The sequence below is a fragment of the Elaeis guineensis genome, chromosome 14 (genome assembly GCF_000442705.2).
Source record: "Elaeis guineensis isolate ETL-2024a chromosome 14, EG11, whole genome shotgun sequence".
NCBI classification, from domain to species: Eukaryota; Viridiplantae; Streptophyta; class Magnoliopsida; order Arecales; family Arecaceae; genus Elaeis; species Elaeis guineensis.
The window spans coordinates 54,928,097-54,941,441 of record NC_026006.2 but is presented as its reverse complement, the minus strand read 5'-3'; the positions used below and the strand labels follow the sequence as shown (position 1 = coordinate 54,941,441).

Here is a 13,345-nt window from a genome sequence, read left to right as displayed (position 1 = left end):
GCGGTGCGAACTCTCCTTAAGAGATGAAATCCACCAAGATCGAAAGAAACTCACAATTTCCTATCTAATTGAATTCTCATCCAGCAGCCACTGCACCTTAGTATCTCTGATCGCCTGGATCCGATTTGTATGTCTCCGAATGGTGGTAGCCTGATAGAAGAACCTTATGTTCCGATCTCTTTCCTTAATCCACTGCATCTTGGACTTCTGTTGTCAGAAAACCTCCTATTGTCTCAAAAGAGAATGATGCTCAGATAGAAAACCCCAGAGGCCAGCCAAGTCTGTATCTACAAGCCCACCCTCATGGTCCTCATGCTCCTGAAGCTCAGTAATCGCCGCCTCAATGGTGTCAAGCCTTATGAAGAGGTTCCCGACCTCCTCTCTGTTTCACCTCAGAAGTCTCCTTCTCATTAACTCAAGTCGTCGGGAGATCCTATACCTGGCATCCCCACGGACCAGCATACGCCAGACCTCCCTGACAATATCCCAAGATCGAGGATAAAAAAGTCAAAACTTCTCAAACCAAAATGGGCTCCAAAAGGTACTAGAGGTGTCAGTGACAAAAAAAATCGGACAGTGGTCGGAAGTAATCCTCGAAAGGTGACAGACCATGTGCATAGGGTGGCTCTAAATTCAGCTACCTATCGCAAAAAGTCTGTCAATCCTTTTTCAGACCCTTGCTCCATTCTGATGGTTGTTGCACCAAATAAACCTTGGGCCAACAAATCCAAGGTCTACTAATCATTAGCTTGGATGAATTTCCTAAACTCCCTGGCCTCAACATCATCAACATAAGCTCTGCCCCCCCCCCCCCCCCCTCCCCCCCCTTTCTCGTGAGGTCTAGTAATACAATTGAAATCCCCCCTTACTACAGTCGGGATCTCTTGGTCGATCAGAGCCGACACCTCATGCCACAACACACGCCGCACAAGATAATCGGTACTAGCATAAACACCAAATAAGAGCCAAGTAGCACCATTCACTTCAGTTATAATAATAACAGCTTGCTGAGTATATTGGTGTATGACATCCACACAAGCCACACCATCTTTCCAAACCATAATAATATCTCCGGAGAGAACCTGAGACTCGACAGCATAAAACCCTCAAGTAGTAGGAAAGTGCCGTTGGATCTGCACCAAGCTCTGACCAGACAATCTCATCTCCATTAAAATGCATAAATCGGGTCCATGCTGCTACATCAATCTCCTAACGATAGAGTGCAAGGATGGTTTCCCCGCCCCCCTCACATTCCAAAGCAACACCTTCACGAAGAACCAAATTTGAGATTGGAGAGGCCTTTACCCAAGTCACCCTCCCCACTACCAGACAGATCACCTTTCATAGATTTTTGGCAGTCCTCTTTAGTCTTTAACGCCTGCCTCACGCGGTCCACTGCCATCTCATGGGCCACACACTTTCTGCCCAGTGAATGAGCCCCACTGCCGCTAACGAGACTCCCGCCCCCCTCCATTGTGTGGGCCGGAGATGGTTGCTGTATCTCCAGGCACGAAGACACCGACCCGGCCGTCTGCCCAGAGGGCCCATCCTGGTGCACCGGTGTTGGATCACCGAAAATGCTTCGTACCTCCATGCATGGCCTAAGGCATCCGCCTTCCTTGCCACCGGCTGGCCCCCTTCCGCTTCCACTGTCTGACTCACCACTCGGCATGAGAGAGTGTTGGAGGCGACTTACCTCTTCCCCCGTGGGTGATGGTGCCGCTGCCTCCGGCCGAGCTGCAATCGCTTTGTCTGAGTCCGTGACAGGGTCCTCCAGACCACCCCATTTCAAAACGCCCTTATGCCCTACCGCAGAAGGCCCAGACAGGCCGGACTCACCAGGCTGAACTTCCGTCTGGGCCGATTGCCGGGCCGGGCTTCTGACCTGCTTCAATGAACCTCCACTCGCCTCCGCAATGTGATGATCGCGTGGGCTTGGGTTATCAATAAGGCCCACCTCCATATCCTCCGAGCCTTGGCCCAGAACGTTGAGAATGCCGAACCCGATTTCCTCCTCGCCTCCGACTCGGACCGGGTCTGAACGATCCCGTGACTTCACCGGTGACCGACGGTGGGCCAGCTTCGTCGGTTTTTGCCACCCATTAGAGTCCGGTGATGACCCGAGGGAGCTCACCGGTTGTCCGGGAGAGCTCGGATGGGATGGGGACGAACTCGACGTCGATAACTCCAGATTGGAATCGGTTATCTTCCCCATTTTCGCCGGCACCCTCGAGGGTTTAGCCTGACGGATTCTGGTAGTGGCCATCCACGGCCCCATCCGGGGCCAGACGATCTTCGGCACCTGCTCCTCCTTCTTCGTCGCGACCTCCACCATCATCGGTGTTTCAAAGAAGTTCTCCGATTGAAGCCCGGTTCCGTGGTCCCTTCTCTCCTCCGGTGAAAATTTGCAGTCATCGTCACTATGACCCAAACGATCGCACCGGTAGCACACTACAGGTGCATTTTCATAGACGAAAGGCTGCCAGAAGAGACCCGCATTCCCCCTGATGGATCCCCCCGGCTTCAACGGCTCCTCCACATCGATCTCCACTCGGACTCTGACGAACCCGATCTTCCGTTGCCGGCCGGTGAAGTCGTCCAGGCCTACAGGGTCTCCGGCCTCCGCGACAATCCCCATTAGCATCTCTTCCTCCCAGTACTCCATAGGCAAGCCAGGTAGCCTGACCTAAATCACTGCTCGCCGGATCTTGTCAACCCCCGGAACAAAGTCTGGAGCCCATGGCTCCATCGCCAAAAGTTGGCTGGCGATGATAATCCTTGGCCAGCGCGAATGGTTTCGGGTCATATTGCAGCTACCCCTTGGCCTTTAGCTCCCTCGCCACCCACTCCGTCGGCATCCTCCAGCCAAGGCTTCGAGTCAGCACAGAGATATTCCTCCATTGGTTCCGAGATGCCTCGAGCTTCTCCTCCGGGAACTCCAAAACCTTCATGAAAAATCGCTGAAGTTGCTCGACTTCCTCCGGCATTATCCGATGCTCCGTCCATCGAGACTGCTTTGCTAGCCCCTAGGCAACACGAGCCCAAGAGCGCTCTCCGCCACCTAGGTCCGGCGATGACGGGCCGCTCTCACTCTCTCCTTTACCCTTCTCCGCCATTGATGGCCACCAAAGAACCCAAACCCACACACACCACCTATTCGCCAAAATGCTCCAAAGAACGCACGAAATTTAACAAAATCGCATGACTGCTGGCTCATATTATTTTTTTAGGCTTCTATTTTAAAAACTGAGCTTCATACCACTTAGGCGGACATCATCATCTATGCTAGACAGAAATTGTGAGTAGAGAAGATTCTCGTAGAAATTGGAGGTCTATTACTTTTCAGTGATACCTGGAGTTTCCTCCATGATTTCATTGCAGTGTCTATTCGGTATGTTTTTCAAAAAGTGAAGAGTATAGTAGATTGGATGGTATCATAGGTTGCCAAGCACATTGGAGACTAGTCCGATGAGAGAATGAGGCTCGTCCATAAATTTTTTAATTTTTTGGATTGTACTAATATTATAGTAGTGTGGTCATTCGTATGTACAAAATAAAATTAAAAAAAAACTTTCAAAAAAAACATTCAATTATGATAAACTGTAGCTCCATTCAAAGAGGTGGCCCTTGCTTTTACCCTGACGCCACTTTGTTCCGGGCTTCATGGGGGAGAGGAACAATTAGAAGTACTACTTTAGCGGCTCTGGCCTCATTGCTGCCATTGACCCAAGTAAGTATCAAGGTTTATTTGCCAGTAAACTTCCTGCTCTTCCTCTTTTGATTCTTCTTGTGTTAATGGTAGTCGAAGAATCTTTTCATTATTGCATGCAACAGGAGCTGCAAATTTGATTAGTAGAATATGCACCAAACTTCAGAAAGTTGAGCAATGATGTTGTTCACTTGTCAATGCTTTCAGTCTTTCACTGCCACGTCCTCTAATTACGATTGCGCTAAACTAAATAATGAACCACATAAATAAAATTATGATTTATATTGAAAGGAAGAGACTGTTGTTTTAATTTTTTTTCTTTATAGTTTTATATGTTATAGGTACTTCTAAATGTTTGGCAAATCATTCGATCATTTCCTCATTAAAAAAAAAAAAAAAAAAGCAGAGAGAGAGAGAGAGAGAGCTGATGATGAAGTCATTTTGCTAGTAATGCCCAAGAATGAGGATGAGATTCTGGTGGAACATTAAAATATGAAGACTTGTACTTGATGCAGTATGTTTCAGATTTAAACAAATTATTTGTGTCTTTTATGGGAGTCAGCATTGTCTGACCTGCCTGATTTGATAATAAGGGCCATGTGTGAGGACCTGCCCGGAAGAGAGAACAGGACAGAATTCAAGGATATTACGAGTTTTTGTTCCGTTGACCTTGCAGTACTATAACATATAACTTAATCCCGGCGGTATCGTTCTTATATTCACGGGTATGATATGCGGAAGCATTGCATCTATTTGTTTCAAGGCGTGAGGCCTTTGTGATTCTTACGTGCGATATGAACGTATGCTTCATATATCTTTTATATATCTTTTTTTTCTAAATAAAAACACGTCCCTTCAACGCAACATAATGAAAAATACCCTACGTAGTAGTGGATGAGATGGAGCACTTTAAAATGAAGGAAAATAAAATATTTTTAAATTTATCTATAAATGGATGAATTACAATAAATGAAGTACTTTAGGACTGCATAAAAATTATGGTCTACTATTTTGAACCAAAGATATTTTTATTTTTTTTATTATGTTAATGATATTAAAATTTAAAAAAATAAATAAATCACATTACAATAAAAATAAAAATTTGATGGCCAAATAAAAATTTTAAACTTTTGAGATCTAAAGCTAGCCCAACGCCCCGCTCAACTATATTTTTTTTTTTTCTTTTTCTCTCTAAATATTTGTAAGAGGAATTTCAGATTTAGCCAAACTCCACGTTTCACTATCATCCAACTCTAAATCTTGATTTAGTTGGTCTTATCCGATCATATTTTTTGCTTTACAATTTGTGTATAAATGGATAAATTATAATAGATGGAGTACTTTAGAATTGCATAAAAGTTATGATCCATTGTTTTGAATCAAAAATATTTTTATCTTTTTTTCTCACTCTATTAAAAATATTAAAATTTTAAAAAATAAATAAATCATATTACAATAAAAATAAAAATTTGATGGTCAATTAAAAATTTTAAACTTTTGGGATCTAAGACTAGCCCGACTCTCTCTTTCTCTCTCTGCTCCACTATAATTTTTCTTTTCCTTTTTTCTCTCCAAACATTTGCAAGAGACATTTTAGATCTCTAGCCAAACTCCATGCTCCACTATCATCCAACTATAAATCTTGATTTAGTTGGTCTTGTCCGACCATATACTAGATTTGCACTTTTATAAATTATATAATATATACAGAGGTCGATTAGGCTCCAATCAATCAGATTTGAGCCTAAAGCTGATTAACTTCCCCACCATATTTGCATAGATCTCTATATAGAGGAAAAAAATTAACGATCATATTTTCATCCATTGGAATTTTAAAATATAAAAAAAAAATAAGCCATTAATATAAATAGAATGAAAAAATATAAAAAAAATCAGACTACTAATGCAGATGGTGTAGAAAAATATAAACAAACCAAACCATTAATTTGAATGGGATGAAAAATATATTTAAAAAAGGTCAACAATACGGATTAGATGAAAAATAATCAAACCATTAATATGAATGAGATAGAAAAATATTCAAAAAATTGACCATTAATACAAATAAGATGAAATAAGATTCAATTTATATTTATTCTGAAGTATTTATATTTATTTTAATTTTTATTTATTTTGAATTTATTTGTGTTTATTTTGTAAAATTTTATATTTATTCTGAAAATATTTATGTTTATTCTATTGAAAATTTATGTTTATTCTTTGTGTTTATTACGAGAAGAAGGAAAATGCCTGTCCAACCATTAATACAAAGGGACAAACCACTTTCCATCCTCCTACAATAAACACAAGCTGTGTAAGATAAGGTAGAATAAACACAAATCCCTTTAAAATAAACACAAATGCACAAACAAATTTAGAATAAATAAAAATAAAATAAACAAAAAAATTTTAAAATAAATACAAACTCTATCAGATAAATAGAAACACTCTAAAATAAATACAAAATCAATCCCATCCTATCTACATTAATGAGTTATTTTTTATATTTTTTAATCACAAATGAATAAAAAAATAACCATTAATTTTTATTTTACTACATAAAATCCATATGAATTGAAGATATCGGACGATAAAAAAACTCGATTGGATTTTGCTAGAAGTCCGATCGATCAAATGCACGTGTGTGTATGTATGTGTGTACGTATGTACATACGTATGTGTATATGTATGTACGTATGTATGTATATATATGTATGTACGATGTACGTATGTGTGTGTGTCTATATATGTATATATGTTATGTATGTAATGTATGTAACATATGTAATTAATGTATGTATGTATTTGCTTGTATGTATGTATGTATGTACTTGCTTGAATGCTGAACTTATAAATTTCTTTCCTGTCTTACATTATTACCTCATCAGCACCCATATTAATCTTCTATAGTTCTAATCACTTGTAACCATTAAGGTAGTCCTCTATTCATAATTTTCAAAAGATATTATTCATACTCAATTCACCTTTGTTTTTTAAAATGGTTACAAATATTATAATTTTATGCATTTCAACTCATGAAGGCTCACAAAAGTTGACCATCAGGGTTGCAATGGAGATTATACACATACATATGATTCTTCTTGAATTATTAAGCAGTCACTCAGTTTTCAACGAGAATGAAGCTCGTTGCATATAAATTACCCCTTACAGCACTAACTTGTACATTTACCTCCTACTTGAAAATAAACAAATATACTCTTTTCATAATTGCAACAACATACACATGCAAAAGGAACATACTACATCTTTTTCGCATCAGGCGGGACCTTCACACCCATGAGTCCAAGCACGTTGGAAGCCGGTCCCGCAAGGCCTTGTTGTGAAGAAAATGAATCAAGAAAGCTCTTCACAAGGTTTACATCCACATCCACAGGGGTTAATTCCTCATCCGTGTCCTTGCCAGCATTTGACGGCCCCTGAAATTACAATATTACAATTTAATAAAATATGAACAATTGCGATAAAAACCTTCCATCCAATTTTGACACACAACCAACTGGTTAAGCTGGACTTGGTGAATTGCATTTAAATAAATAAAAGAAGAGGAAGTTGGACTTGGTGGCATGGAAGGTGTCGCTTATGATATGTGCAATTGAACCACATATGTAAACTCAGTTCCAGTACATTCTATACCATGTACAAGTAAATTTCCAGTAAGAGGTTAGCATTGTTTGAAGAAATAACTAGTGCATTGACTGAAATAAATTTTTAACAAGCCTCCGCCCATCAACTGTCAACAAGAATGCAAATCTAAGAAAGTAGGGCTTGAATGCTGGGGGCATCATATTTAGAGTCCATGTCATCTTTTTTTTTTTTTTTTTTCAAATTATATTTTATCGTACCTACTTCGAATTTCTAATCTCAACAACTTTAACTTGTATGCACATTACTGAGAAGATTGACACTGGTACTGACTGTTGAACAACTTTATATTTCATAACAGCACCTGTGCGCATGTGTTCATGTCATCAAAGAAAAAGAACAGTGTTTGTACCAAAGAAGAAAAGAAAAAGAACAGTGAAAAGTATGCTATATATACTAAATTCTTGAACAGACTGACAACCAAGAAGATGGATAATGCCGCCAAAAAACAATATGATGATTCTAGAAAAACAATTTCAATTTATTTTCATTCAAACAAACCAAATTTCCATTAAACAATTTAGTTCATCAAATAATAAGACATTCTTGGGGACTAAATGCAGCTTAAATATCATGCAAATTTGATGTTTAAAGCCCATCCAAATTGCACAAGACGATGTACACTTGAGGGAAAGAAATGTGTAATCAAATAAATGATAAAAAGATCCATACGCACTAACAAACATATATAATGCATATTTATGTCAGTAGGGGGAGTTCTCTCTCTCCAATAATTCAGGTATTTTTGCTTTTTGTTTCAAGCCAAAAAAGAACCCAACCATAAATAGAGGATATATTATCACAAAACATAGGGAAACCTACATAGTAAAAAGGCATAATATAAAAGAGAATCTATTTAAAGACATCCAAAGGACAAACTAGAAACAAGAGCACATAACTGCGATGTATCTGACACTACAATAAATATGAACTTCATGAATAAATATGTTGGAACTCAATCTCATTGTTTCTTCCATCCGTGATGAAAAATAACTCTCACATTTCTCCATCATACACAATGATACACCCATAAAGCCAGTGCGCCCATCAAGCATGTGAGATGCCCCTATGATCTCCAAAATTATGAACTCCCAACTTTGTCTTGTTTGACATAGAACATTAAAAAAAAAAAAAATAAATTAGAATTCTTTCTGTTTATCAGTATTTATTAATAAAAAACTCACAAAACCCTTACAGATCTTGAATTCATAATGAGTCCCTTACACATTGTTTATATTATATTAGTACAATTATATGCAGATACTAAAATTTGCAAACTGAAATATGATAAGATTAATCTTTCAAACTTTAATATTCATTTTGCTCCATCAGATCAGCAGTTGTGTTCAGTGCTTGTGTCAAAATCGGAGCACAAGACATGATCATGTGCAAGGATATGGTCAAATTTTCAGCAGACTTGCTAAACCCACAAGCCAAGGGCCCAAAACACTCTAACTTATATTCAATGGCGGCACTACAATCTATTCACTCTATAAATTTATGTTCCAGAAATGGGCCAATTTTCTTTGACAATTGCATAGAGATGACAAAACAGAACCAATCAATCAAGAAGAAATGTTTTTTTTTACGTTCTATAGACATATTAACCATCTGCAACATATGGAGCAGACAAGAATGTTAAAAAAGTCAAAAGGAATCTTCAAATTAGAAGGTAAAGAATAAGATCACCTCATTGCTATTGTTGGAGTGTTGTTGACTTGCACGAATGAAGCTTCTTTTCAGAGTAGTATCATTTAGTTCTTTGTTCAAAGCATCAGAATAGGACTGCATAAATGTATCCCCATTGCCATCTTCAGCAAGATCACCTTCATCTTCAGAACCGTCTGCAAAATCATATGGTGTTGAACACCATCCTAATTCTGATAAGAAACCAAACATTAAAGAATGGTTGGAAGAAAGACATTCATCAACCAGTACGACATGAAATGTGCAGAATGCAAGAGATGGATTTATAATTGATACCTCCAAACCTTAAAGCTAATGACCTTAAAAGTTCACTTAGCCTTCTTGACAAGCCAATGGCATGCTACCAGAATCTCCACAAACCCTTGATGTCACGACTATAACCATATTATCCAACCAACTTTTTTGGGAGAGTTATCAAGGCCACGCATCTCAGCTTGTACATGTCCTACACCATTCTTTGGTGCCTAACTATTAGCTCCCAATACTCTTCACAGTCCTGAAGATGGGGTACTAGAACTGTATGTTCCAGACTTACACTCATATCTAAATATCCTAATCACATTCTCTTCCTCAAATCTTTGACTCCATTTTTTGGAATCTGGAAAGCAAAAATAAAAAAATAAAAATAAAAAGAGCTCTGAAAGTTCAACTTTACTCCTGTGTATTTCCCTAGATCATTCCGTTGATTGGTAACTTTCAGCTCCAACATAACACAAAGGAATTTATGCTATCCATTAAAAATTCAATTTGATTTGATATCCCATTTTTGTGGTAGTGATGAAAGAATACAAGAAGAAACTTGTGTGTCAATTCAAAATGACAGTTCAACCAAAAAAGACGTGTGGATTTAAAGACCAATAACACTCGCCATTATATACTCAATCATAGCAGATTAATCAAGAAAACCAACCATGATATTAAAAACCATTGATCAACCATGTGACAGCACATTCACATCAGGTAATCTCAATCATTATTAACTTTACAAGTGGACCATAAAACACTTAAAGTGGTTGATGTTAAAGCCCTTTCAAATTAATAATTAGTAACAGGATGATATAATATTTCACTTGCAATATAACTTTCTTTCAATAGACAAACAATTCAAATATTATAACTTATAAAAAAGGATAAAGCAAAACACAAATATAAAACACAAAAAAAAAAAAAAGCAATGAAGAAAGTACCAAAATCCATATCAGATGATGAGGTATCTCCTTCAAAATCAGCATCACGGGCAATTTCTTCATGCGGTTCTTCTCCTATCACTGATCCCATGATTTTCATGAATTGATCAGCATCAAGTTCCACTGTTTTTGAGTTCCTTTCCAGAAAAAAAAAGAGAGAAATAAAGAAACAAGTTGGACACAGGCTGCCCAGAAGTTAAATGGAATTTCACAATGAAAAGCAACAAGTAAATGCAAAGCCCCAGCACTATTTGATTTGATGTTAGGCTGGTGCAAAATAATTAGGCTTTAAGCCATCTCTCAAAGAGAATATCATCACTATGATTGGCGCCAAGGTGAGACTAAATTAGCAGCAGACAGTGTTGCTGCCCTCATGTCTGAGGACTACTGCAAAATCTGCATGTAAGGATGAACAGTTCTCCTTACCCTATGGTGGCAGACCTCACTCACATTTGAATTTTGAATTGCACTCTCCTAAACCGTAAAGTTCCTAGATAGAAAATAATTTAGCATGGTCGCATAGCATATGCAAGGCTAGGTACCCTCTTGTTGGACGGATGCAATCAATCAAGCCAAAATCAGCATACACTCATGAAATCCATAATATTTAAGAATCTAGCAAAATCAAATCATAATTTTATGGAAAAACCTCCAAATACAGAATAGGCAGCTAACTTCAGATAAAATGAAGGATTTGATGATACTTTGCTCTATAGTGCTGCAGGACACATTTTTTATTAAATGCAGCAAGCACACAAGATAGCAAAAGTGAAAGTATGCAACTAAGGAATATGTCTAGAGTGTATTACGTCCCACAGTTAACAAACTAATCAAGTCAATTAGTCTAATAAACGACACATATCTACAAATAGATCTAGATAACTAATGAAGTCCCCAAAGAATATGGAAAAGAACCTGTTTGGCGGAACCTCTGCTCCTTCAAAGCTTGAAACTTTCTGCACAAATGCTTGCATAGATTCCACTATGTCTCCAAGATTGACATCATCTGAGAGTGAACTAGAACCATCAGCAATGTCTTTCTGCCGCTTATCCTTTCTGTGCTTCCTTTCAGCCTCGTAAATTTCCATCTCCTTCTGCCTCTCCAAAATGGCTGAGTTTAATTCATCTTCTCCATTATACAGCCAAGAATCATCATCATTTGGAGGAAGCTCGACACCCTCAAAATCATCAACAGAACAAGGCATCGAAAGAATTTCATCTATGCGCTGAACTGGAGCATTCATAATCTCCCTGCACCAAAATACATCATCATAGCCATCAATTTCTTCCCTGCTTCACACATCTATCTCTTATTGCATGACTACAAGTACATCTAGAAGAGGGTTTATGCTTTTTCTAAAACAAATATATGAGCGTGGGATGAAATCATGCAAAGCTTCTAGCTAGGTACTAGCATACTGGTGTTACCACAATTGTGTCAAATGGGCCATTTAACTAACCTTGATTAGCTGGTACTAAGCTTGTGCATATCTACGGAAGCTTATCAGGGTTTGGAAATAATCATGGGGAGAAAAAAAAATAAAAAAAAACTATTGCAGTAAGTCAGTACTCAACTAATACCAAAAGTTATAATTCAAATCTAGAAAAATATGTCAAATTAGCAATAAAAAGAGGGAAGAATGATGCCTTGTCCGAGAAGATAGAGAACTGTTCTTGTAATACTCCAACGCACTATCCATAATCCTCTGATACTCTTTTGATCCTGGAAGAAGGCCCTCAAAACACCCACTGTTCTCCAAACTCCGTTTGAAAGCCTCCCAAGTGGTCCCTTTTCCTTCTTTGCCAGCCCGACGCCTCTCCTGGTACATCATCTCAAATCCACAAGCTATCTTCATCCCCAATTCGACCTCCATGTAAGCCGCCGGCCCCTCCTCCCTCGATGGCATCGGATAGCACCTTGGAGCCTGGAAGTTCTGCTGCACCAATTGGGCATACATCGCTCTTGACATCCGGACTGAAATCCTAACCATCTCGATCCCTCCTCCGTTGCTTCTCAAGAACTTGTCCATCCGCGCTGCGTGCTTCATAGAATCCACATCACGGTCGTAGAACCCCTCCACCGCCAGCGAAATCAAGCAAGGCTCATGCTTTAAGACCTGGGCCACCGGCAACGGAACCCTAACCCTAACCCGGTGCGTGTTAGCCCGAGCTCTCTCCGGATAGCGGGAGATCCTCCGATTGATGGCGGCCTGGACCGCATCGGAGGCCCTGGTGTCGATGTCATCACTCCGGACCGCGTCGAGGGCGGCGGCGAGGGGCGGGTTCGAGGCGAACCGATCTCGGGGGACGATGTGGAGGTCGCCACGGCGGATGAAGACACGGTTGGTGCTGGTGTCGGGGTCCAGCCAGCGGGGGAGGGAGAAGGCAGCCTCGATGAGGAGGAATTCGCCGTCGGAGTCCCAGACGCGGGCGGAGAGGGAGGGGACGGCGCGGGAGGCCTCGAAAAGGAGGAAGACAACGAACCACTCGTCATCGAGGTTGTCGCCGAAACGGGTCTTACCGTGTAGGTGGGGGAGGGAAGGGGAACCGCAGAAGGAGCAGTGGCTGGAGGCGACCGAGGAAGAGGAGGGCAGAGAGAGGTGGAAGGGCTCGTGCTGCCAGATGTAGTCACGGAGGTGGGGGGCGAGGACGGACTGGATGAGGTGAAGGTGGAGGGAGCGGAGGGCAGCGGCGGCCTCAGCCGGCGGGAAGTCCGGCGGTAGATCCGGGTAGATGGCGTAAAAGACGGTGTCCTCGGGGATTCTCGGGTTCCGGCGAACTTCTTCCATGGAGTTCTCTCGCTCGCCAAGGGTTCCCGGGGTTTTGAGAAGGTTCTGGGTTCTGATGAACGCAAGGAGATGAAGCGGAGATTTGATGATTTATCACTCACCGTTCATTTAGGTCAGTCTCCTGTTTTCTCATGAATTTTGAACCGATGTCGGTGAAACAGCTGCAGATATTGCCTTGATGGACTTTGAACATATAGGGGCGCTAGATTCAGGTGGGTCCCACTCTTAGGCGGTGGGCGTTTCGAAGGTGACCGCTGAATCGCGGTGCTGGTAGCTTTACCAAGAAACGT

The 13,345-nt window shown here is 40.3% G+C and overlaps 1 protein-coding gene across 1 annotated transcript; it reads right to left on the bottom strand.

The window, feature by feature from the left end:
• Positions 1 to 6,786: 6,786 nt before the first annotated feature.
• Positions 6,787 to 13,129, bottom strand: LOC105057649 (protein ecdysoneless homolog). Its single transcript, XM_010940320.3, has 5 exons — positions 11,914 to 13,129; positions 11,182 to 11,517; positions 10,267 to 10,403; positions 9,062 to 9,216; positions 6,787 to 7,146 (listed from the first exon to the last, which is right to left on the bottom strand). Exons 1-5 carry the CDS (start codon positions 13,053 to 13,055, stop codon positions 6,970 to 6,972), a joined length of 1,947 nt encoding a protein of 648 aa, XP_010938622.1. The 5' UTR covers positions 13,056 to 13,129; the 3' UTR covers positions 6,787 to 6,969.
• Positions 13,130 to 13,345: the final 216 nt, after the last annotated feature.

Coding starts and splice junctions, on each gene's coding strand:
- LOC105057649 (XM_010940320.3), bottom strand. CDS start 13,055: ATGGAAGAAGTTCGCCGGAACCCGAGAATCCCCGAGGACACCGTCTTT. Junction 9,217..10,266: donor ATCATCTGATATGGATTTTG/GTACTTTCTTCA, acceptor ATGATTTTGCAG/ACGGTTCTGAAGATGAAGGT. Junction 7,147..9,061: donor ACTCCAACAATAGCAATGAG/GTGATCTTATTC, acceptor TTGTAATTTCAG/GGGCCGTCAAATGCTGGCAA.